The 22,123-nt window shown below is 42.3% G+C and overlaps 7 protein-coding genes across 7 annotated transcripts; 4 read left to right on the top strand and 3 right to left on the bottom strand.

Annotated features, from left to right (window-relative positions):
* Positions 1 to 3,682: 3,682 nt before the first annotated feature.
* On the bottom strand, positions 3,683 to 5,528 carry GCG54_00007030 (Efflux pump FUS6; the record flags this gene model as incomplete). The annotated part of the gene is made up of 3 exons (XM_045407020.1): positions 3,683 to 4,759; positions 4,826 to 5,236; positions 5,355 to 5,528. The coding sequence occupies 3 exons, from the start codon at positions 5,526 to 5,528 to the stop codon at positions 3,683 to 3,685; spliced, it is 1,662 nt and encodes a 553-aa protein (XP_045259930.1).
* A 1,637-nt stretch (positions 5,529 to 7,165) lies between these two features.
* On the top strand, positions 7,166 to 8,074 carry GCG54_00007029 (uncharacterized protein; the record flags this gene model as incomplete). The annotated part of the gene is made up of 1 exon (XM_045407019.1): positions 7,166 to 8,074. One exon carries the CDS (start codon positions 7,166 to 7,168, stop codon positions 8,072 to 8,074), a length of 909 nt encoding a protein of 302 aa, XP_045259929.1.
* A 558-nt stretch (positions 8,075 to 8,632) lies between these two features.
* On the top strand, positions 8,633 to 13,209 carry GCG54_00007028 (Beta-glucosidase 1B; the record flags this gene model as incomplete). Its single annotated transcript, XM_045407018.1, has 5 exons — positions 8,633 to 8,865; positions 8,933 to 9,296; positions 12,376 to 12,499; positions 12,578 to 13,122; positions 13,150 to 13,209. The coding sequence occupies 5 exons, from the start codon at positions 8,633 to 8,635 to the stop codon at positions 13,207 to 13,209; spliced, it is 1,326 nt and encodes a 441-aa protein (XP_045259928.1).
* A 922-nt stretch (positions 13,210 to 14,131) lies between these two features.
* GCG54_00007027 (uncharacterized protein) lies at positions 14,132 to 15,694 on the bottom strand (the record flags this gene model as incomplete). The annotated part of the gene is made up of 2 exons (XM_045407017.1): positions 14,132 to 15,232; positions 15,359 to 15,694. The coding sequence occupies 2 exons, from the start codon at positions 15,692 to 15,694 to the stop codon at positions 14,132 to 14,134; spliced, it is 1,437 nt and encodes a 478-aa protein (XP_045259927.1).
* Positions 15,695 to 16,535: 841 nt separating this feature from the next.
* Positions 16,536 to 17,861, bottom strand: GCG54_00007026 (putative oxidoreductase YteT; the record flags this gene model as incomplete). The annotated part of the gene is made up of 1 exon (XM_045407016.1): positions 16,536 to 17,861. One exon carries the CDS (start codon positions 17,859 to 17,861, stop codon positions 16,536 to 16,538), a length of 1,326 nt encoding a protein of 441 aa, XP_045259926.1.
* A 593-nt stretch (positions 17,862 to 18,454) lies between these two features.
* Positions 18,455 to 19,408, top strand: GCG54_00007025 (Ester hydrolase C11orf54-like; the record flags this gene model as incomplete). The annotated part of the gene is made up of 1 exon (XM_045407015.1): positions 18,455 to 19,408. The coding sequence occupies one exon, from the start codon at positions 18,455 to 18,457 to the stop codon at positions 19,406 to 19,408; it is 954 nt and encodes a 317-aa protein (XP_045259925.1).
* Positions 19,409 to 20,451: 1,043 nt separating this feature from the next.
* Positions 20,452 to 21,643, top strand: GCG54_00007024 (uncharacterized protein; the record flags this gene model as incomplete). Its single annotated transcript, XM_045407014.1, has 2 exons — positions 20,452 to 20,639; positions 20,701 to 21,643. 2 exons carry the CDS (start codon positions 20,452 to 20,454, stop codon positions 21,641 to 21,643), a joined length of 1,131 nt encoding a protein of 376 aa, XP_045259924.1.
* Between the last annotated feature and the right edge of the window lie 480 nt (positions 21,644 to 22,123).

The following is a 22,123-nucleotide window of genomic DNA, read 5'->3' as shown; positions in this document are numbered from 1 at the left end:
ATAAGATTAATAAGTATATTAAAATACTTTATTATATTAATTCTAAGGATAGACTAAATTTACTTATAACCTTAAAAGAATTTAAGGAATATTTAGAATATACTAATAAAAAAGAGAAATAAAATAAAAAGAAATATAATATAAATAAGAAGAAATTAAGAAATAGAGAATATAATTACTATTAATATAAACTTAGCTTAGAGGATATCTTTAACTAACTTAATAGGGAAAACTATTTATTTAACTAAGAATACTAAAATATAATTAAAACTCTCTTAATAATAAATTTAAAATATTTAGATTCTAATTTAAGATTAAATTTAAATCTAATACTTTAAAACTACTTATAGATTAAACCTCTAATATAGAAGAACTTATAGAAGGAAATCTAGAAACCTTATCCTCTTTTATAACTACTAATATCTCTTTATAACCCTTCTTAAAGACTATTTATTTTACTTTATATATATAATCTAATTTTATTAATACTTTATTTACTTTAGTTTATACTTTTTGAAGTACTTCTATTCTTTTATAAAATAATTCCTCTATCTCTTCCTCTTTATCATCTAAATAATAAAACTCTATTATTAATTACTTTATTATAATAAGTTAATAGAAAAAAAGGATAGATAAAAATAAACTTATACTAATAGATTATATTATTAAAAGTATTATAAGCATAATAAGTACTACTAATAATAATATACTCCTTATAAACTAAAAAACTTAGTAATATCTTATAATATAGTTTCTTAGAATAATAATAATAATAAGGTATAACCTTAAACTTATTCTTAATAATATTAAGAGAATAATAGTAATAATAAAGTATAGAAACTATAGGATTATTAATAATATAACCTAATATAATATTAATATTATAGGTAAATTAAGAAGTATAATTAATAGATCTCTAACTTAAGATTAATAACTTACTTATATTAAGTCTTAAAAATAAGACCTTTAGAGAGAGGACCTAATATTATAACTTATTATATATAAATAATAGTTAATTAACCTACTTAAGTATTAAGTAAGGCCTCTAGCTATTTATAGCGATTTTTACCTGCTTAGAGCAATAGACCCTCCTATCTCTACGCCTCCTAATAATATATATAGCTTTTAGTTATATAATCCCTAATAACCTCTTAAGTCTCTAACTACCTCTCCTAACTATAGCTACACTTATATATATATATTAATAACCTTACGATCTTTAACTTCACTTTAATAATAATATAGTTTATAATTACTTAATTACTTAATTACTAACTACTAAACTATTAACCTATCCTCTCTCTTATATATCACCTATACTATTAATACTATCTTTATTACTACTTTACTATCTACTATTAAGTTATTACTGTTATTTTAGTCTTCTTATTTAATTAGGCTAGCTAATACCTTTATAGCTATACTATTATTAATAACACTCTCTCTATTAGTTAGTATAAAGTATACTTACTGATCTTTATATAAGGCCTATATCCTCTTTAGTACTTTTAAGTACTTTAGAGAAGAAATCCTACTTATTAGGGTAGCTAAGGATATAGTTAAACTCTACGTTAATATTATCTAAAGTTTTCTTAGTAAGAGGGATAATATTATTACCTATAGGGGCTTCTAAGAGGCTTATTAATAGAGCTATTAAGATAATATACTTCTAATCTTTTTTAAATTATTTTTTAAATAGGAGCTTCTTATTAAGTATATTAAGATTAAAGTTATTCTAGATATATTATATATTATTTATAGAGATAAGGGTGCTACTTAACTTATACTTAGTGAACTTAAGTACTTTATATAGTATAGATATTATAAAGGATTTATTATAGGCTATAAGGATAGGTTATTAATATAGGTTTAAGGGTGAGGAAGAAGAAGAGAGAAGGGTATAAGGCTTTACTTATAGTAGTAGAGTTTTTATACTTCTAGCTATAAGAACCTCTTAGGATAACCTTTTTAATTAAGAAGTTATCTCTTTTATAGTAGTATTTATAGTACCTTATTAGAAGGTTTAGCAAAGCTGTTATTAGCTAGGCTATAAAAGCCTTAGTAATCTATTTAGCCTTAATATAATTAGCCTTACTATATATAGTGCTGCTACTACTAGCTTTATACTATGCAGCTAGTGCTATTACTATTCTACTAGTCTATTTAGCTAAGGTGTATATTTAACTTTATATGAGGGTTTGCCTGCTAGTAGGAATATATAGGGTTTTTATATTATTTTCCTTAACTAGTAGAGGGTATAGGTTAAAGTGCCTATATAGTGTTTCTAGAATTATGCCTGCGTATAGGGTGAATTTTGCTGTAGTCTTTTTGTGGGGGGGCTATATTATAACTATAAACTTAAGTATTAGGTAACTAAAATAGGATATTTATATTATAAGATTATAAGAATAATAGGGATTTATTTAGAATAGAAGAACTATAGTATAAGTTATATAATAATAAGATAAAACTAAATAAATAGTATAGATTACTAAGTACTTAATAAAAACTACTAAATACTTACTAATAATTACTAAATACTTACTTATACTTAGTTAGGAATTAATAATAAAATAAAAAGACTATTTAGAACTTATATATAGTATAACTTTAAGCTTAATTTATAATTAGACTTCTATAGCTCTTTAGTAATTAACTTAGTATTTATCTTTATAGATACTCTTAGTTTACTTTTATTATAAATTACTTATTAAGTCTAAGACTAATTCCCTTAGTTTCTAAAGACCTAATCTATTATTAACTTATAACTTATAACTTAGATTATAACCTTAGTATACTATTATAACGTGTTAATCCCTAGCTTCTATTAGTAGACCTTACTATTAGATAGCTAACTATAATAAGCCTGCTCCTTTCGCAGGTTCTTATAATACTATATAATAATATATATTATGTGAATATAGCAACTAGGATGCTACGTTCGCTATTAAACTTAGAGGCTACTAACGTAATAACTAATATATCTTTCTTAGGATCTACTCTCAGCTTAACTCTTATATATATTAATAGTTAGGTAGGAACTATAATAGGCGCTTAAGTGGGGAGCAAAACTATTTCAACTTAGCGCTTTACTTTATACAGCTGCAACTTAAGCAGTCTAGATATACACACTGCGCACACTATATACTTATTAATAAGGTGCTTAATAATCTAAATAAAGCAGGCTAGGCAGCAGTAGTTAGGTGGTGCGACTTTATACCTAAGGCTTTAGTCGAAAGGATTATAGTTATCACGCACAGTTAATCCCTACTTAATAGAGATCACAGTGAAAATATAAGTAAGGCTTTCGTTTTACAGGCAGAAACAGGATAAGAAGGTATAGAGCTAGTTGTTTAAGGAAGTAGAATTAGCAGAGATTAAAAAGAATATAATAGTTGTTTTAGGACTATAAGGGATCATCGTTTTGCTTCTAATAGAATCAAAGTCGTTTCAACTAGGGGTTTCACTCCAGGTAAGAGGCTGCTGATAAGTGACAGAGTGCTACTCAAAAAGGTGAAAATTTAAAATTACTTGCCTCCTGATGAGAGGCTCAGATTTGTGATATAAAGCATAGTTACAGTCGCTACGAAAGGCTGCCGTGCGAGGTTTTCACGACTTCCGCATTTACCTATAGCACTCATTAAGAATGCTTTCGTTTTACAAGTATGTGAAAAACCCATCATCAAACCACTTCGGTCACGTAGCTTTCGACCGACGGGACCTCTGACTTCCTGTTTCGCGTCCCCTCCAGTGTAAACCTAGACTCAAGCGTCTTGTCCATACTATGTTTGCGAATCACCAAGCTAGTGATGAATCCAGAAGCAGCCGTTGCGGTCATTACCCAGAACACGCCCTGAAACCCTTCTACGTACGCGGACAGAGCCCCGAGCCGTACCGGATCCCCAGAGGCCATCCCAGCTAACTCTGTTGCAAATGCTTCGGCATTCTGAGCAATAGTCTCTGGCAACTCGAGCTCGCGCAATCGGTTGACCATGACATTCTGGAATGTGGTGCCCCCGACCGCGACGCCAACGCTCATCCCTAGCGTGCGCATGAAGGCGTACATGCATGCAGCACGACCGCAGTCTTCGATGCGACTGATGGCCTGGGTACCGACGTTGACGCTCGTGAGGACCATGCCATTTCCGATGCCGAAAATGGCGAAGTAAATGGCCCACAATGCGGTCGTCGTTTTCTCGTCCAGCAAGACAAGCAAGCCGCATCCTACCGTCGCAAGAGCCCAGCCAGACCAGATAGCCCAGCGGAAGTGGCCAAGCCGGGAAGTCAACACGGACACGACGATAGAGCCCGGGAGGAGGAGGCAGGTCACAGGAAAGAGGTTGAGACCTGACTGAGTGGGCGTAACAAGGCGGACTGAGATGAAGTAAAACGGGATGTAGTATAGCCCGCAGAAGAGGAGGAAGCCTTGACAAAAGGCTCCGAAGTAGACGGCCACCGCGGACCAGGAGTAGAAGAGAGAGGGGCGGAAGAAGGGTTCTGTTGCGCCGTATTTCTCCCAGAACATACAGGCGGACACGGCTACAGCACCAACAATGATGGGAGCGATGGTGGCGGCGGAGGACCAGGGGAACTGGACGCCGGCCCATGAGATGCCAATGAGGAAGCTCGTCATGCCACCAATGAAGAGAAGACCGCCTATTCCATCAACTCGGAGGAGTTTGGAGCCAAATGAGGTCTTATCCGTGGAAAGGCGGACAAATAGAGGCACCATAATGAAGCCGAGAGCGCAGAATGGCAACTGTTGAGTAACACGGATGTCAGAGACATAACGAATCTGAAATTGATAATCAGGAATCCCACTCACATTGATGTAAAAGCACCATTTCCATGTCGCTTTCTGCACAAACAGCCCGCCAACCAGTGGCCCCAGCACACTCCCGAGAGCCCAGGCACCCAGTACAAAACTGAAGTATTTGGGCCTCAACCTCAATGGGACGATATCTGCGAAGATGATCTGGCCCATTGTTATAATACCCCCGCCGCCTATCCCCTGCAGGGACCGTCCAGCCAGCAAGACAGTGAAATCGCGTGCGAAAGGGGCACAGAGCAGGGTGCCAAGGGTGAAGAATGCGAGAGAAACAAGGAGCAGCTCTTTGCGGCCGAAGATGTCAGAGAGGGAGCCGATGAATGGCTGGAAAACGGCGCAAGGCAGTAGATAGGATGTTCCAGCCCAGAACGCATCGGTCGCGGAGCCGTGCAGGTCGAGGGCAAGGTCCTGACGAACAGATTTGGGTCAGTATGGTTGTTCAGAGAGAAAGGATAATCGCGGAACGAAGGAAAAGGCAGCTGCCTACAGGTAGCACTGGAACTAAGATTGTGGCATCCAAAGCTACCATTAGAGAGATGATAGATATGGTGGCCATGACTGCGTATTCTGCCCGACCTGGCCTCCACTCCAGCTCTTGTTCTTGGTGCTCATTTGCATTCAACGTCGTCGCCGTGGAAGGGTCCAGCGATGTGACGTGCTCTGTTGGTGCTCTTGAGTTCTTGGAAATGATAGACAACATGATGTGAATGAAGAAAAAGTAACTGGGGAATGATGTTCATCAATGGGGCTTGAACGGAGGGAGGCAAGTCTCAGTGATGTTATAAAGATCATGGGAAACAAGATTCCCAATCTTGAAGGAGAACTGACATAAGGATTTCAAGAATGGCCTGTAGACACACGACAATTAACTCCGATGCATCTCATATGAAATCAGACATTGGAAGGAGTCGCAAAACCTTTGATTCGTTGCAATCTCGATATTCAAGGCGGATACGGCCGTTTGCAGCATAATTTCAAGAGCCTTATAGCAGCCACACTGATAACAGACAAGCTGAAGATGCCGATCTTGGCACCATCTCCGTGAGCCCTGAGACATGCTCATATAACTTTCTGATATGGATGTTTCCTCCCTTCAGAGTTGTACCCGAAACCAGCAGCCCGAGCAATGAAATCTGAGTTGCACCCTCATCGTGGCGGGCACTAAGATAAGCCTGTCTCAGTGCTTAAAGAGATCAGGGTTAGATACATTGTGCCACGACCCACACGAGTGGGAAATCTAGATTTCGTTCGAGAAAAGAACATACGGTTCTAAATTCGAGAGTTATTCGCAAAAGAAACGCGAAAGGTTTACAGGTTCTCATTCGTTTGAACAATCGCCAGTTGAGAGCTATAATATTTTGACTCTTACTAGCCCGGCGTTGGGGGGAGCGGGGGAGCAATTGGCTCCTGTACACGCTATGGTTGAGCAACATACCTTGGCCGCCCATCTGTGCTTCAAATGAAGATATAGGGTCAAGAAGTCAAATCATCATGGGTAAGGTTCTGGCGGTGGTCAGTTCCTTAGGTAGCCGTATCCCGGAAGCAGTTTGGCGACCCGGTAGATTGGGTCGTGCTCCACCAGATAGAGTTAACGACCGCACCCGTAAGACATTGTCCGATTTTCTTACCAGCCAGGCGGGCCTGCCCAAAGCCACGCAGCGCCCAGGCCCACTGAGCAACTTCACGCATCCAAGCCCCTGCCAAGCGCCTCTGCCGTGGCTGGCTGGCTCGTCCGGCACGCAGACATGGCTGACGCCCCATTCTGGAGCTGGATAACAGCGCCTGCCACGATCCGTTCTTTATCTGGCTCCCACGACAGCCGGTCATTGGTCAAGGTCCGAGGGCTGCAATTTGGTTGGTTTTCCCAACGGCGATAGCTGAGCTGAGTTTCATGGTACTCTATGTGTTCAACTCGACGCGAAAGGCGCGAATCGTAAGCGTTGGACCTCGGCTTCCTCTCAAAGAGGCTGGCGCGGCATGATTGCCTATTTTCGAAGAATTTCGATAACGTTTGCAGTGTCGTTAATGCCACCTCAAGCCTCCCGTGCTCCTCTAAGCGACTAACTGCGTATTGATATCGGCTGTTGAATGCGTATTCAGAGGGCTATCACAGGCCAGGAGTGTTGCTTTGAACCTCACTAACTTATACTTTACTTTCTTCGAATTTAATTTAAAGTGTGGAGTGACCTTCCTTCAAACGAAGGATCTGTTATGATGAGTGTCAGACACAGAAGCACTGCACTACGAATTACATAACTGGCATCTTTGTTCTCTATCTGCCTTACTTTGCTCTCATATCTATTATGTCTGTATCTTTCTTAGAGCAAGTTCATCACCATGGGCAGATCTTCAACTCGCTGGGCCCTACTAGGCTTCAAAGCCCTCGGACCGTCGATCTTCGTCCAAGAAGCTCCTCGGTCCTCCTCATCTGTATCTTCAACATCTTCAGAGCTCAGCTCCATCTCCTTGGAAAGCATCAATGAAAAAAGCCCTACTCTTATCCTTCTCACCTCTTGGACGGGCGCAGACCCGAGAAACGTTGCCAAGTACACGAAAAGATACAACGAGATTTACCCAGAGACTACTATCATGGTCATTACAACGGTAATACATGATCTCGTATTCCGCTCAACCAAAGAGAAGGTTGCAACGCTAGAGCCGGCCGTTAAGTTCCTCCGGAGACATATCAGCACACAGTCTAAACGACCTACCATGTTACTACATGCATTTTCGGAGGGAGGATCAAACAAGGCCGTCTGCCTTGCTCGAGCATATCTGGGCGCTACGGGCTGTCAACTACCCGTGGGTGCTTTCATTTTTGATAGCACACCAGGCAGGCCACGGTTCTCGTGTAATGTGGCGGCCTTCAAGAGGTCACTACCTCGCAACAAGGTTGTCCGTGCTGTAGGGGTCCCGGCCGGCGCTGTTGTGTTGGGCATGGTGTATGGAACGTATCACGTGCTGAAGGGGCCTGAGAATAACGTTATCTCCCAGACGCGCAAGGCACTGAATGATGAATCGCTGTGGCCTGTCACTAGCGCACCCCGGACATATGTCTTTTCTGAGGCGGATGATCTCATTGGGTGGGAAGACATCGAGGACCACGCATGGGAAAGTGCTGAGCTGTTAGGGCTTGACAGCATGCTGCTTCGATTCAGAGAGACTAGGCATTGCAATCACGCCCGAGGAAATGAGGATGAGTACTGGACTGCCGTAATGAATACTTGGGAAGCGCGCGATATGTAAGGTAGAAAAGGGGTTTCAATAGGTCTAATTTCCGTATGTAATTTGCTTGTACTACCGCGGTGACTTATTATAAGAATGACATCAACGGTTTATTGCTGCCGTTTTCTCATATTCAAGTTTTCCTTTGCTCATGTCTATCTTTTATTGCTGTACTGACGTTGTAGGACAGGCTCAGACTTTCTGCAAACTTATTATTTCCCTTCTGGCGGATCGATCACATCATTCTGGGTGGGACAACATGGGTGTACAATGTTTGAAGCCCACGTGGTGGAGCTAAGAAACATTAGCAGTCTAATCAAAATTGCTGCCAGTATCCACGCTAGTACTGTAACAGATGTACATTCCGGTGGATGAACTTTCGTTAAGTCTACATGACCATCCTCCACCAGAATTTCAATCATGTTTTTTCGGAGTCTGAACCGTGTCGACATACTGGATGCTAGATATATAGCTAATACCTAAATCCATATAAACACTAGGCTTCATCGATATACATTCTAGTTTTAGCAAGACTGATTGCAGCGTTTATATATTTCTCAGCTAAGCCGTCATACGGATATGTCCCTTCCAAAAGACTTTATTTGGGGCTTTGGCACTGCTAGCTACCAGATTGAAGGCGCTATTAGCAGTGATGGCAGGCTTCCTTCAATTTGGGATACGTTTTGCAATATTCCTGGTAAGATAGCAGACGCATCTTCTGGAGCCGTCGCCTGTGATTCCTATAACCGCACAACCGACGACATTGCTTTGCTCAAGCAGTATGGAGCTAAGGCTTATCGATTCTCCATCTCGTGGTAAGACGAAATCTCCTCATTGCTCTCCGTTCTGTTATCCCAGATGCTGACATCATTTAACCAGGTCTCGCGTAGTCCCTCTTGGTGGCCGGAACGACCCTCTTAACGAGGCAGGTCTCCGTCATTATGTCAACTTTGTGGATGCTCTCTTAGAGGCCGGAATTCAGCCCATGGTTACGCTCTACCAGTGGGACCTTCCCGAAGCCCTTCAGCAGCGATACGGCGGTCTACTGGACAAAGATGAATTTGTGGCAGACTTTGCACAATATGCTCAGACTTTGTTCAGGGCCCTGCCAAAAGTCAAAATCTGGATGACATTCACGGAGCCATGGATCATATCAGTTTTTAGATATAATCGCGGAGTTTTCGCTCCCAGCAGGTGCAGCGACAGGCTAGTTGCTAGCATCTCTGCAAGTGCAATCAGATTAGTAAACTATTTAAGTTAACTAGTTAAAATGAGGCTATCTCTATCCCTTAAGTAGTTAATTTAACCCCCTCTAATTAAATTAACTAACTTAATATCTTATAATCTAGCTAATAGGAGGCTATAGATTAGTTAAGGCCCTATTTATTTAGGTATACCTAGCTATTAAAATATACTACTATTACTAACTTTTTAATTACTATATATTCTAATAAGGTTTTTTAGAACGCCCTTATAATACTAGTTAGTAGCTAATCTTTCTTAAAATCTCTAGAGGGATAGAAATAATTATAGTAAATTAAATAGTATAAGTATTATTAGGATTAGATACTATTTATAAAAGATATTTAGTATCTTATCTTATTCTTATTATTTATATATATTATTACTTTTATTATCTTTAAACTAAAGATATCTACTACTACTACTACTTTATTATTAACTACTAATATATATACTATCTTAAGTACTTTATACTTCTAAATCTCTTTATAGATTATAAATACTCTTACTACTATTATCCCTCTAAATCCTATAATTAATAACCTTATATAGATTATTATAAGTAATAAGAGGTATATACTTAAAGCGTAGCTATTATAAAAGTAAAGGTAAGGTTAATCTAGTTAGATTTAAGATTATAGTACCTTCCTTATTAAGGTTATTTAGAGCTATACTAAGAGGTCTTTTTAGAATTATAATTAATATAACTTAAAGGGTAGCCTAAGAGTTTTTAGTACTACTACTATATCTACCCCTATAGAGTACTTACTTTAGTATAGTTATCCTAGCTTTCTCTCTATACTAATTATACTCTAATAACGCTAAAATGCCTATAATATATATAAGATTTCTCTCTACTTAGATAAGAACTCTAATAATACTACTCCTCTATTATTAATATATATATTAACCCCTCTATTACTAAAGAGGCTCTAGCTTAGTAATTTAAATATCTTAAAGGCTAAAGTAATAACTCTATATAATCTCTATATAGCTACTATTATTTTTACTAATCTCCCCTTCTCTTATTTTAAGAATATTTATTTTTAGTAAGTACTATAGTATTATAGTATAGAGATTATTAATAAGGTACTATAGAGGTATATATCTATTTATAACTATTTAGATAATATCTATTAGTATAGAGAGAGGCTATTAATAATAGAACTTCACTTAGTAGCTTTAAAAATCTATTTATTATTTAATCTATAGTTATCTCTAAATATTTACCCCTTTATAGCTATTATTTATTATTTTATTAATAAACGTAGAACTTTATAATCCTATTTTCTAGCCTTCTATTAATATTATAGTAATTATAGTAGTATTACCCTCTTAGAGACCTTTATTAATATTATTAACTAGTACTAGATTTAGGATTAGATTAGGGTAATAATCTCTAATAATACTATAACTAATAATAGCTATCTTTAGGCTTTCTATTAAAACCTTAATTTAAAGATAATAGAAATAGATATAAAAGCCTAATATATATAGTACTATAGCTATATCCTTAATTTTATAACTTAGGTATTCCTTTTTAGCGCTAATAAGGGGACTCTTAAAGCTAAGTTAGATTACTATTAGTTAATAGACTAATATAAAGAGGATCTTAAGCTTTAATAGAAGATTAGCCCTATTAGCTAGCTCTATAATATTATTAAGTTTATCTAGTTATTACTATAATACTATAAATAGTACTAAAAAGCTTTAGTAGATATTAATAGAGATTCTAAAGACTTCTAGATCTTCTTAAAGTTATACTAAGAAGCTTTTTTTATCCTAAATAATAATACCTAATAGAATAGTATATATCTTATAATTTAGAGAGCTATAGAGAAGAAGATAGAGATCTAAAACTTTATATTATTAAGTAATAATAATATAGATATTAAATAATATATCCTAAAAATAGACCTTCTCTCCCTAGATAACTAGAAGGTATTAACTAAGATAGGTATAATTTTAGAGCCCTTCTACTATTAGATAAAGAGATATAAAGGATAAAGTATTAATAATAGTTATAATTAATTTTAGGAGGTTATAATAAGTACTAAATATCTTCTTTCTTATCTACTAAACTAGAAGATATATTATAAAGTTATAATCTCTCTATTTATTAATAATAATTTTAAAGATTACTTATAGTAGTTATAGTTATATTTAGGCTAAGGTTATTACTACTAATTTTATATATAAACCCTCCCTATTTATATTTATAAAGACTAAGTATTACTAGCCTTATAATTAGCTTTATAATTTAATTTACTTAATAAGAGATAATAAATCTTCCTCTATAGTAATATTAAATAAGTTTAGTAGAAGTTATAAAAGTATTATAAGTTAATAAGAGACTTATTACTCTTTTCTATAGTAATTATTCTATATCTATTATTTAGTATATTATACTTATATAATACTTAATAAGAAGATCACTAAAAAGAGTAAGTTAATAATACTCTGAGTAGTTTTATAAACTACTTTAATAAGTAGTATTATAAAGAATAGCTAGAGGATATACTAATTAAACTAGAAGTAATACTAGTATAATATCCTATTAATCTTAAAACTTAGAGTAATAATAATATTTACTTCTAGTAATAAGTTAATAGCTAGTACTATTAAACGCTACTTTAAGTTAATAAGCTTAATATCTTCTTCTAGAGGCCTTTAGAAGCTATTAATAACCCTATTATATAGTAGTTATAGTAGTTAGAGATATTCTTAGTACTCTACTAGCTTATTATTAATATCTTTACTATACTAGTGATATCTACTAACTATAAGAGGGCTTTTAGCTAGGCTAAGTTAACCCTCACTTTATAGAGGCTTATAATAAGCCTTAATATTATAGAGAGTCTCTAACTAGTAAAGAACTAGCTAAAGAGGGGGGTTATACTACCTAGTAATAACTTTAAGTTATTAGGATTATTATAAATTTTTATATATAGCTATAACGTATTTTTATATAGTAATTAATTTATTTTAATTGCAATTAGTCTAATTAATTAAAAACACTAAAAAAAGTAGCTAATTCAGTAAGTTGGGGGGTTAAAATTGACTTGATTGCACTTGCGGAGATGCTGCTGGTTGCCCCGAGTGGCGACAGCAGTCTCGAGTGCTGGATCGTTGGCCACAACATACTGCTGGCACATGCTACCGCTGTCAAAATCTACCGAGAAGAGTTTCAATCAATGGATGGGGGTGAGATTGGCATTACTCTGAACTGTGTGTAGAATCAGGAAAATGTGACAAGGTCAAATTTGAGCTAACCTGTTACAGGCGATTGGGCTTATCCGTTCGACACCGACGACGAGAACGATCGTGCCGCATGTCACCGTTTCATCGACTTCTTCCTTGGTTGGTTCGCAGATCCGATCTACCGTGGATGTTACCCCGCTACTATGAAGCACCAGTTAGGCAATCGACTTCCGACTTGGCAACCGGAAGAGATCAAACTTGTCAAGAGGAGCAATGACTTCTTTGCCCTTGACTACTACTCGTCGACATTTGTGAAGCACAAGGATGTGCCACCTTCCCTGGATGACTATATGGGAAACGTTGAAGTCACTTGGCATAACATCAGAGGCGAGGAAGTTGGTCCTGAATCTGGTTTGTACTACATGCGTCCGAACGCGGAGGGCTTGCGTCATTTACTCAACTGGATCGCCGACCGATACGGACCCAAGATCTACATTGTCGAGAACGGCACCAGCATCAAGGGTGAGAATGCCATGCCCATGAGCAAGGCACTCGACGATTCATTCAGATGCGACTTCTATCGCAATCACATCAACGCCATTATCAAAGCCCGGGTGGAAGACAAGGTGAATATTATGGCATATATAGCTTAGAGCCTTTTAGATAACTTCGAGTGGGCGGATAGCTACAAGACACGCTTCAGCGTCACCTAGGTCGACTTCAGAGACAATCAGAGACGGTATCCAAAGAAGAGCGCTCGACTGATCCGAGATTTATTCACAGCAAACTTAGAGGGAAATTAGCCCATTGGTAGCTTTGATCAGCACATGAGAGCAATGTCGGGAGTGAAGCTCAGAGCATTTACTATGTTTCTGTACGTAGTGCTGCCTGCGTAGGGTTGCAACTGGTCGTAGATTAATTTAAGCTTCGCGAACTATTCTTTGCCTCAAGCCCAGCGGCTTTCCAATTGGTTGAATTGACAATAGTAGTAATTAGTTGGGACATGACAATATCAAGCATAATCAGTCTGAGTAATTCACAATCACCGTCTCAAAGTTTTAATCGCTATTTCCATGACATATTTCTTCTTTTGAATGCTGGCTGCAACTCGCGTGCTGTCTTCCTCGCCTTCCAGTAATATTTTTTGGGACGGTGCTTCTTATGTTCTCAGCCATCACATCGTGTCACTCCAATACCAATGGCACAGAACGAGGGCCCTCCGGCATCCTCGACATGTCCCGTAGCAGCAATTCGCGAGCCATATTTCAACTTTCCAGCCAATGCGATCAGAGTTTGTAAAACGGTTGCACTCATATCCAGGCTAATCAGAGAGTTGAAGACCTATGGCAGGCCACACAAACAGAAGATTTCCTGGTTGATTGATAAGCTCCTTACTCGGCCAAGTTATTTTTGGGACTTCCTCTTGAACTCAGCCTATGATAAGCAACGGAACATCTGTACGTCTACTCGACCAGGACGTCGCGACAGAATTGGGTTATTCAAACAAAGTACGAAACCTGCGCAATCACACGACTTTTCATTAGTCTTCTCCCCCACTTGTTATTTCAGATACTCCAGGCAAACACCCAGTCATGCAATATTGTCGACAGCCCCCTTCGACTTGGTCCCTTGCCTTCAAATCCCACACTTTTCACTCAACCACCGCGCAAATTTCACAGAGTTCCTATCGACGAGCCTCCATTGCACGTCACCAAGCCAAATGCAGAACGTCATGGCAAGGCCGAAGCCGATACCCCATGATAGTCCCTGGCTGTGCCCAGCGGCGAGCAAGCTCAACTTCACACCCCAAGTCATGAAGCTGCTGCTCACAGTCCAGTGGACTAAGTACAGACCATAACTGATCTCCCCCAAGTACAATATCCATCGAGCATTCAGGCCACGTCGCGGGATAGACAGCCCTTCGAGTGAGGCTACCAGTCCAATGGCTGATATTGTCGCGAAGAAACGTGTTGGGTCGTACCCGCCAGTCGGCACCCACCGAAACCATGAATATCCCGCAGCGGCGTAACCGTCGCCTAGCATGGGCCAACCGCCCAAGAAAAGGGAAAGAAAAAAGATCAACCAGCAGATGAAAGCAGTGGTCCAGCGTGCCGGTCGCGATAGTTCCGGAAAATTGTTACGCACATGGCGAAAGTCGGCAAGCAGCATTCCTGCAAGGAACAAAGTATGTTGCCAGAATCCCAGACTGAATAGAAATGCAAGTAGCGTGGTAAGCAGTGGCAGGCGTACTCGAGGGGACGCCCGGGCGAAGGCCATGCAGCACAGAAACACAAGCAGAGAGCCTTGGTACTCAGCCGAAAGTGTCCACGCCTGGGGTAGTATGGTGTTGGTGGTGCTTTGCGTAACAATAATGACCATTGTGCGCCAGATGAACACCGCTTGCCCCCAAACACCGCCAGGGATTGGCGGAATGAGACCATTTCCGTTGTATAAGCCTTGAAGCTGAATCAATATCACCACCATAATTAGGACCGGAACGACGGGGAGAAAAAGTCGAATCGGTCGGCGGAATATGCTAGATGGTAGAGAGCCAATAGCTGCTTCACTCTGTCCATGATGCGACTTCTTCAGCGGCCCATACGTGAGGGCAAACCCGCTGATGACGAAAAAGACGGAGACGCTGAAGTACCCGCCATAGATGAGTCGGATGAATGGAAGTTGAATTGGGTGGCGATATTCTTCAGCTTCTCCCCAGCCGTGATACATGAAAGAGTACTACAAAAGATCTGATTAGTGACTGAGAGGTCTCAAGGCTCCATTTTGGAAAATGGTTCCAGGGCTTGTTCATTCACACAAATCTGGAATTCTGGGCAAAGGCCATGTGCGTCGGGTGCCACTCACATCATTGGTGTTGTGGTAGATAACAACAAATAGCGCCGCTAACCCGCGAAGCCCATTGAGATACGAGGTGTCGTTAGCCGGCGGAATTACTGAGGCTTCATCCTCATGGCCCAGAGCGCGTGCAAAGAACGACGGGAGTACCGCCCAGAATATTTGAAGCGCGTCCTTGGGTCGCCATCCAGAGCAATAGCGTTGTTTGTGGTGGCGTTGCTTGATCTCGTTTATTGGCAATTCAGTGGAGGAATTTGTCTCCCCATTTTCGAGCAAGATGTACGAGTCACCGGACTGGCTTGTTGAGAACCATCCACGAATGGTTTCTAGTGAAGTCTTGTACATCGTTCCGTCGGCAAGCCGAGGCGAAAAAGCTGTGAAAGGCTGATTGCTGTTTGATGGTACGAATTGTCGCCAGTTCTCTCTAGAAAGATTGTTCCCGTCAATGGCCCGCTGACAATCCTATTTGTCGCAAAGGTCGCTGCTCGCCGAGGCGATGTTGTCTGATGCAGCTACGCTACGGTTCCAAAAAAGGCGAAATGAATGGAGCAAGCCCGAGCCTGGGAAATCGTTCGGTCTCCCGCCGACCGTGCCGGTACTTATTATCATCTATGCATCGGTCCGAGGGGCGAAATCCATCGGACACTATGTAGTCCTCCCCATTTTACCAAACAATCTTTGGTCGCGGAGGCTAAGTCTTCGCGAATGTCTCAGCCGCTTTCGTTGGTTGCTATCGCCGAATTAGGCAAGGCTGGGAACGATGTCCACCGAAGACGGTAATAGAATGCTAACATGATGTCACTAATCCTATTTTCTTCGCAGATTATAGATCGGAAATGTCCGAAAACAGTAAGATCAATTCTTCGTGTATAATGCTCCTGCGTTGGGTGATCCGGTCTAAAGCGGGGGCATTCCAGCGCCGCTCATCGGCGGAAAACGGTCAGGAAACCATGAATTCTACACGGTTAAAGAGGATAACTTGCCCGTAGCTTTCAAAGAGCAATTTCGGGGACATTCCATGTGATTTCACTCGAAGTTGGCATTTGCTTTAACTAATACGCAATTGGACTTGCCAGCCCTTCATTTCAAACCGACTGGCATGTTGAAAATTTGAATTCGGGATGCGAGTGTGAGCTTTACATCCAGACACGCGATTAGGCTAAGACCCAAGGACCTGACTAAACGACTACCATCTTATCAGATCTTGGACCATGACAGGCAGCCCCGACTTCATCGAGTGATTTGCTCCAACACCGACAAGGACAGCGTTTCCACCGTCGCGGATGTAAGCAGCGCGCTTGAACTCGTCCCCTTGATTCCCGATCAGCACATCCTGCAGCAACACAGGGTCGCCTCCGCCATGGCCACCGTCGCGCTTCTCAACGGCCACCACGTAAGGCTCCTCAAACAAAGGATACACAACAATCTTGGTCTGCTCCACACCTCCTTGAATGTAGTTCTTCTCCAAATCTCCCAGGCCTTTCTCCGTCACAGGCTCCCCTCCTGCTGAATAGCCACTCTCAACTACATTAATCTCAATACGGCCTTTGCTACCGTTGAAAACGCAGCGATAACCCTCCCAAGGAGCGTAGGCGTATGTGTTGTATGTCATGACCGCGCGATTCTTGTACTTGATGATCATTGAGAGATTGTCCTCAATAGTGATGCCGTCCGCAAAGCAGTTGCGATCCCGGATGTATCCATCCTCATGTTCGGCCTCCAGGTAAAGCTTCTTCAGCTGTGCATTCTCGTCGATGTGAATGGCAAAGGGGTCATTCTTGGCTTTCTCATTGTTGAGGTATCGTTCCTCGAGGTTTGTAACACCTCGTCGCTGAGCATTCTCCTTGCCGTAGAAGCGCAGATCACCAATACAATAGACGAGTTCGGGCTCAGTGTTGAGCCAAAAGTGAACCAAGTCAAAATGGTGAATGGACTTGTGCATCTGAATGCCTCCGCTGGTTTCTTTGTTACGATGCCAACGTCGCATGAAATCCGATCCATGGGCACAATCCAGAATCCAATCCATGTGGACTGTGGCGATCTGTCCTATGACGCCCGACTGGATCAGCTCGCGGACCTTGGTGTGGTGTGGGGCGTAGCGATAGTTGAAAAGAACTCTGATTTGCTTCCCGGTCCTTTTCTCGGCATCAATCATGAGTTGGAGTTTGTCTTCGTCGATTGTCATCGGCTTTTCCGTGATTGCATCGCAGCCGAGCTCCATGGCCCTGATACAGTACACGTGATGGTAAAGGTCGATAGTAGTGACAATCACCACGTCCGGCTTCTGCTCAGTAATCATCTTGTCGAAATCTTCGGCTTTGTATGTAGGCAGCTTCTCACCGCCAAGCTCGATGATTCGGTCATTGGCAGCGTTGAGTCTGGTTTGATTTGTGTCGCACAGTCCAACGAGTGTCGCAACTTCGGCGAAGTCTTGAAGAATGCTTCCGTAGTAGAATGCCGAACGTACGCCCAAACCAACAATGGCGTAACGCTTGACCTGTCCTGGAGCCATGGTGAAGAGTGGATGGTAGGATGATAACTGACTAAGCGCGATTCGGGATGACAGAACGATGTGTTGATTAGGTTTTGGGATCTCAGACAGAGACCCGACACAAAAAGGCGTTCAATACATGTTTGCAAGACACCAGAACTACAGTAATCCCATGGTGATTTGATAATCGCCAACACACATGCCATTTTGGGATCGGCATTTCACGTGAATCTTTTAACTCACAGGTCTAGAAGTCGCCGGTCGGACAAATAATGCAGCAGCCATATTGGTTAGTTTCACAGTCAGCTTAACAATTTTGCAGATCTTTGCTCCATCATTGGCATATGGTCATCTTGAAGGCAATGTAAGAGCGGAAACTTCCGGATTGGGGTCGGAACGGTTTTCAGATGTGCCCAGAATAATGATTCCCCCTCATGCAGCCGCACCCGTCGGCGTAAGGGCATAACGCCGACTTGCGGGGTTTCGGAGGCGGGGTGGGCGCCCATGCATCACATCACAAGCCTCCGGTGGTCTTGGGTCAGTTGTTTCTTTCCCCTCCGATGTGCGCTTATAGCTGTTTGTGAACATGCACACCTTGCCTACAATTCACCGACATGCAGATCCAAAAATTTCAACTGTCGCCGCCCAGTCTCGAGGAGCTGGCGGAGAGGCTCAAATCTCCACTGGCGGCCAACTTTCACTTTTCGTCCGTCACAGTTGAAGTTTGCCCGGACCTTCGCCAAGCTCCATTCCACCTAGCTACGCGGGGCTTGTCTGGAGACGAAAGGGTTGCCGATATTGGCGGGCAGCCTAATCTTTTTCCTCGCCCGCAACTCGACAAATTTTGGGCCATGGATGAACTCGCCGTTGCAATGGACATGAACAATACCAGTGGCAGTGGCAGCTTGATCGGCGCCGGCGCTGGCCCGTTCCACGTCATTGGTCAGAATAGCGAGCTTGCTCCCAATCTCAGCTGGGAAGATGGCTTACAAACAATCAACAACCAGACCCGAATCATCAAAATCATGAAGACCACCGGCGACATCGGCGTTGAAAAGAGTTCTTCTTTGGACTGTGGCTTGATGGCAAACCTTTTCGGCTGCTCGGGTGAATCTGGGCCTGTTCTCAGGGTCGTCGCCCGAGGACGCAAGGGTGTCGAGAGGAGCTTCACCGAATGCATTCGCAAGGCACTGCACTCTGCATATGGCGATGATCATGCCGTGAGTCTGGGGGGAGCGTTCGTGGTCAAGTCTGGGAAGGCGGTTTATCACATCATGCCCGACTTCCCCCCAAAACGCGATCTTCCTTTCAGAGACCGTGGCCAAGTCGATGCGTGGCTCACTTGGCATGAATTCCAGGCTCCAATGGTGTGCTTGTCAGTTCTTCACTCTGCAGATCCCGGCAAACTGGGTCTCCGGATGGAGCATACACATTGTTTCTCGGTGGAAGGAAATGCTGGAGGTCACTATCATTACGAAACGGATCACTCCACAGAGGATGTTGAATATGAGGGCTATTTCAACACAGCAAAGGTCATCTACAGGATAGACAATCCGACGGCCGCTTGATCATCGTACCTATCTTCGGTCTAGAAGCGGGCGGCTCGGTAGCTAAGAATCGGAAATATACCCCTGCGTTGTAGGAGATTTTAGATGAACTGACAGTTTTAAGCTTCAGCCCTCGGTTCCCACATGCTGGTCAGAAGCTACCCTGCCCAGCTTATGACATTAACTAAACATTTTGACCTATATTTTTAAATGTCTAAGCTATTGCTAAAGTTATATATGTGTTTGTCCTATGTCGTCGACAAGAGTAACTCGTCTAGGAGTCGCCAGCCTGAGGGAGGATGGAAGGGAGTCAACATCATTACACATCAACGCATTGAACCCCTTGGAAAATGCAAATCACATTTCAAGCTACGATCCAGGGTACTAGCATTCTCCCAGCAACGGACCACGCCCGACTTGGATGCAACATTGATTAACATTTGTTGATTAAGTCGTCAAGGGTTGGGCCGTACTAGCCGATCTCCTTGTAGGACCCCGCGCTGTTTGCTGGTCACGGGATGTGGGAACAGCGCGCGGTGACGCCGCTAGGGAAAAAAAACAGCACAGAGAGCATAGCTGGAGGCTCGTGGTGAAGCAGCTGACTCGTTACTAAGCTTCAATTAAGTCATTGTCCGCTTCATTTTGTTGTGCCTCCTTTTAGGCCCACTCTCGGGTCGGAATGTGGGGGACAAGCTCCCGAGTAGGAAATAAAGCCTTTGATCCCGCGCGGTTCCAAGAAAAGCTTCTCAACGGTAAGCTATTAGAAGTTGAATGTTGGATGATCCTAGGCCTCAAGTTGGAGCTTCTCTTAGAAGTGGATCGTTACTTCTCGGACATCCCACTATGCAGTGGGCTGATGGACTTAAACACAAGAGTGCTGGTAAGGCCGATTCAGGAGACGACACAAAAAACTAGATTTTAGAAGAATAACATAAATGTCATTTGAGACCCAACTCTCAAAGCCTTTCAGTCCCGCATTCCTCAAGACCTCGTACACAAATTGCAACTGTTGCGGCTGTTTCCTACCTGTCATTCATTCACTGATATCCAAAGCAAGGCGAGCCATGCCTTCCACTCTTTCACTGTTGGCAGCCAGTCTGGCGGCTGCAGCCTCAGTTGTCTCGGCATTCCCTTTTCACTTCAAGGAAACCGACAACTGTTCAGGAGTCAATGGTACTTTCTCCATTGATAACTACAAGCTCTACCCAGAGAACCTCGACTGGGATCCCGTTCACTGTAAGCTTTATATCAGGTACTAAATCCGTTGCATAGTCCCATGCCTAGAGATTCTGTGCTCACATTGTTCACCGCAGCGCCAACTTCAATTCCACTGTCCTCCTCTATGATCCTTACTCAGCAACATACGACATTCTCACATTCGATGGAATCACCGGTGTTGATCCGTATCATGTCTCCGGTATCGACTACGATGCGACTACTGAGTCGATTTTGATCTCTGCCAACAGCGGCAACCCGTTTGTAACCTCCGGAAAAAATATGACCGGAGCTAACAAGGTTATCCGCTGGGATACCAACACAAACTCCGCCGCCTACATAGCCGACCTGGCTGATTTTACAGCTGAGCTGGTCATCAACAACATGACTGGCGGCGGATACCAGGACTTTGCTGAGGACAAAGAAGGCAACACCTATGTTCCTGTCGTCTTTCATGTCCCTGCTATTGCCAAGATCACCAAGTCGGGAGAGGTGTCATCCTGGTACATTGGTGAAGCAAGCACTTCAAGCAAGTACATCTATCTCGGCATCGTCTTCCATGAGAGCACCAACAAGCTACTCATCACGGCGCCTTACCTTGGTACCTTTGTCTCCTTCGACGTTTCTTCGTCTTCTCCAGCCCCTACCAACATTACCATGAACTGGCCGGCAGACGGGTCGTACACCGCCAGCGATTTAGAGTGCGATGGTCTTCTCAACCCCGCAAGGTACAACCGTGACGTTCTCCTCTGCTCTGAGAACGGGCTGCAGGCCATCACTCTCTGGGCTTCAAAGGATGGCTTCGCCACCGTTGATTACATCGGGCAGGTTGCGGATAATTCCACTGCCGACATCGCAACGTGGGCGTCGCCCACTGCTACGGTGCAGATCGGTAACAGCATCTACATTTCGCATGAGTACTTCCATGATCTCAACGAGTTCGATGTGGCTGGCAACCGGTCAACCTTTCCCTTCGTGGATGCCACGGCAGATTTCGACAAGCTCGTTGTCGCGGCCGGGTACACCATTACCGACGCTTGAAAGTTTTGAGTGAATCAGACTGAAAGGAATGAAATGGATTATAGATATTTGAGCAATCATGAAAAGACGCCGTTGAATCCATTGCTGCTGTAACCTTGTCTTTCAACCTGGGAAAGCACCACGATGCCTGCCAGAATACGAATGACCCTCGGGCAACGATCCATCGTCCTCTTCGGCCTTCTTCCTGTTTGCCGATTCGGCCGATCACCCCCGCATTTTCCCCGTGCGGGGTCGCAGCTGTGCGTGTCGTGGCAGTGTGGAGCATTATTGATCTGGCGGAGGGCTTCCTGATCCGGGTCGCGTCTGACGAAGAAACTCTTCCCAATTAAACTTGGACGCACTGTCGCTTGTTCCCAATTTGGTGGGTTCCCGAATAACTCATCTCATCGAACACCTTCTGCGACCCTTGGACGTCTTTGCGGCTCCTCAGCTCCTCACAGTCCTCGGGGTGGGGCCTCGGCTACCAAACAACCGAAAGTG

Source organism: Colletotrichum gloeosporioides, assembly GCF_011800055.1.
Source record: "Colletotrichum gloeosporioides strain Lc1 chromosome Unknown consensus_73, whole genome shotgun sequence".
Taxonomy (NCBI): Eukaryota; Fungi; Ascomycota; class Sordariomycetes; order Glomerellales; family Glomerellaceae; genus Colletotrichum; species Colletotrichum gloeosporioides.
Note: the sequence above shows the minus strand (reverse complement) of the source record. Positions and strands in the feature narration are given on the sequence as shown.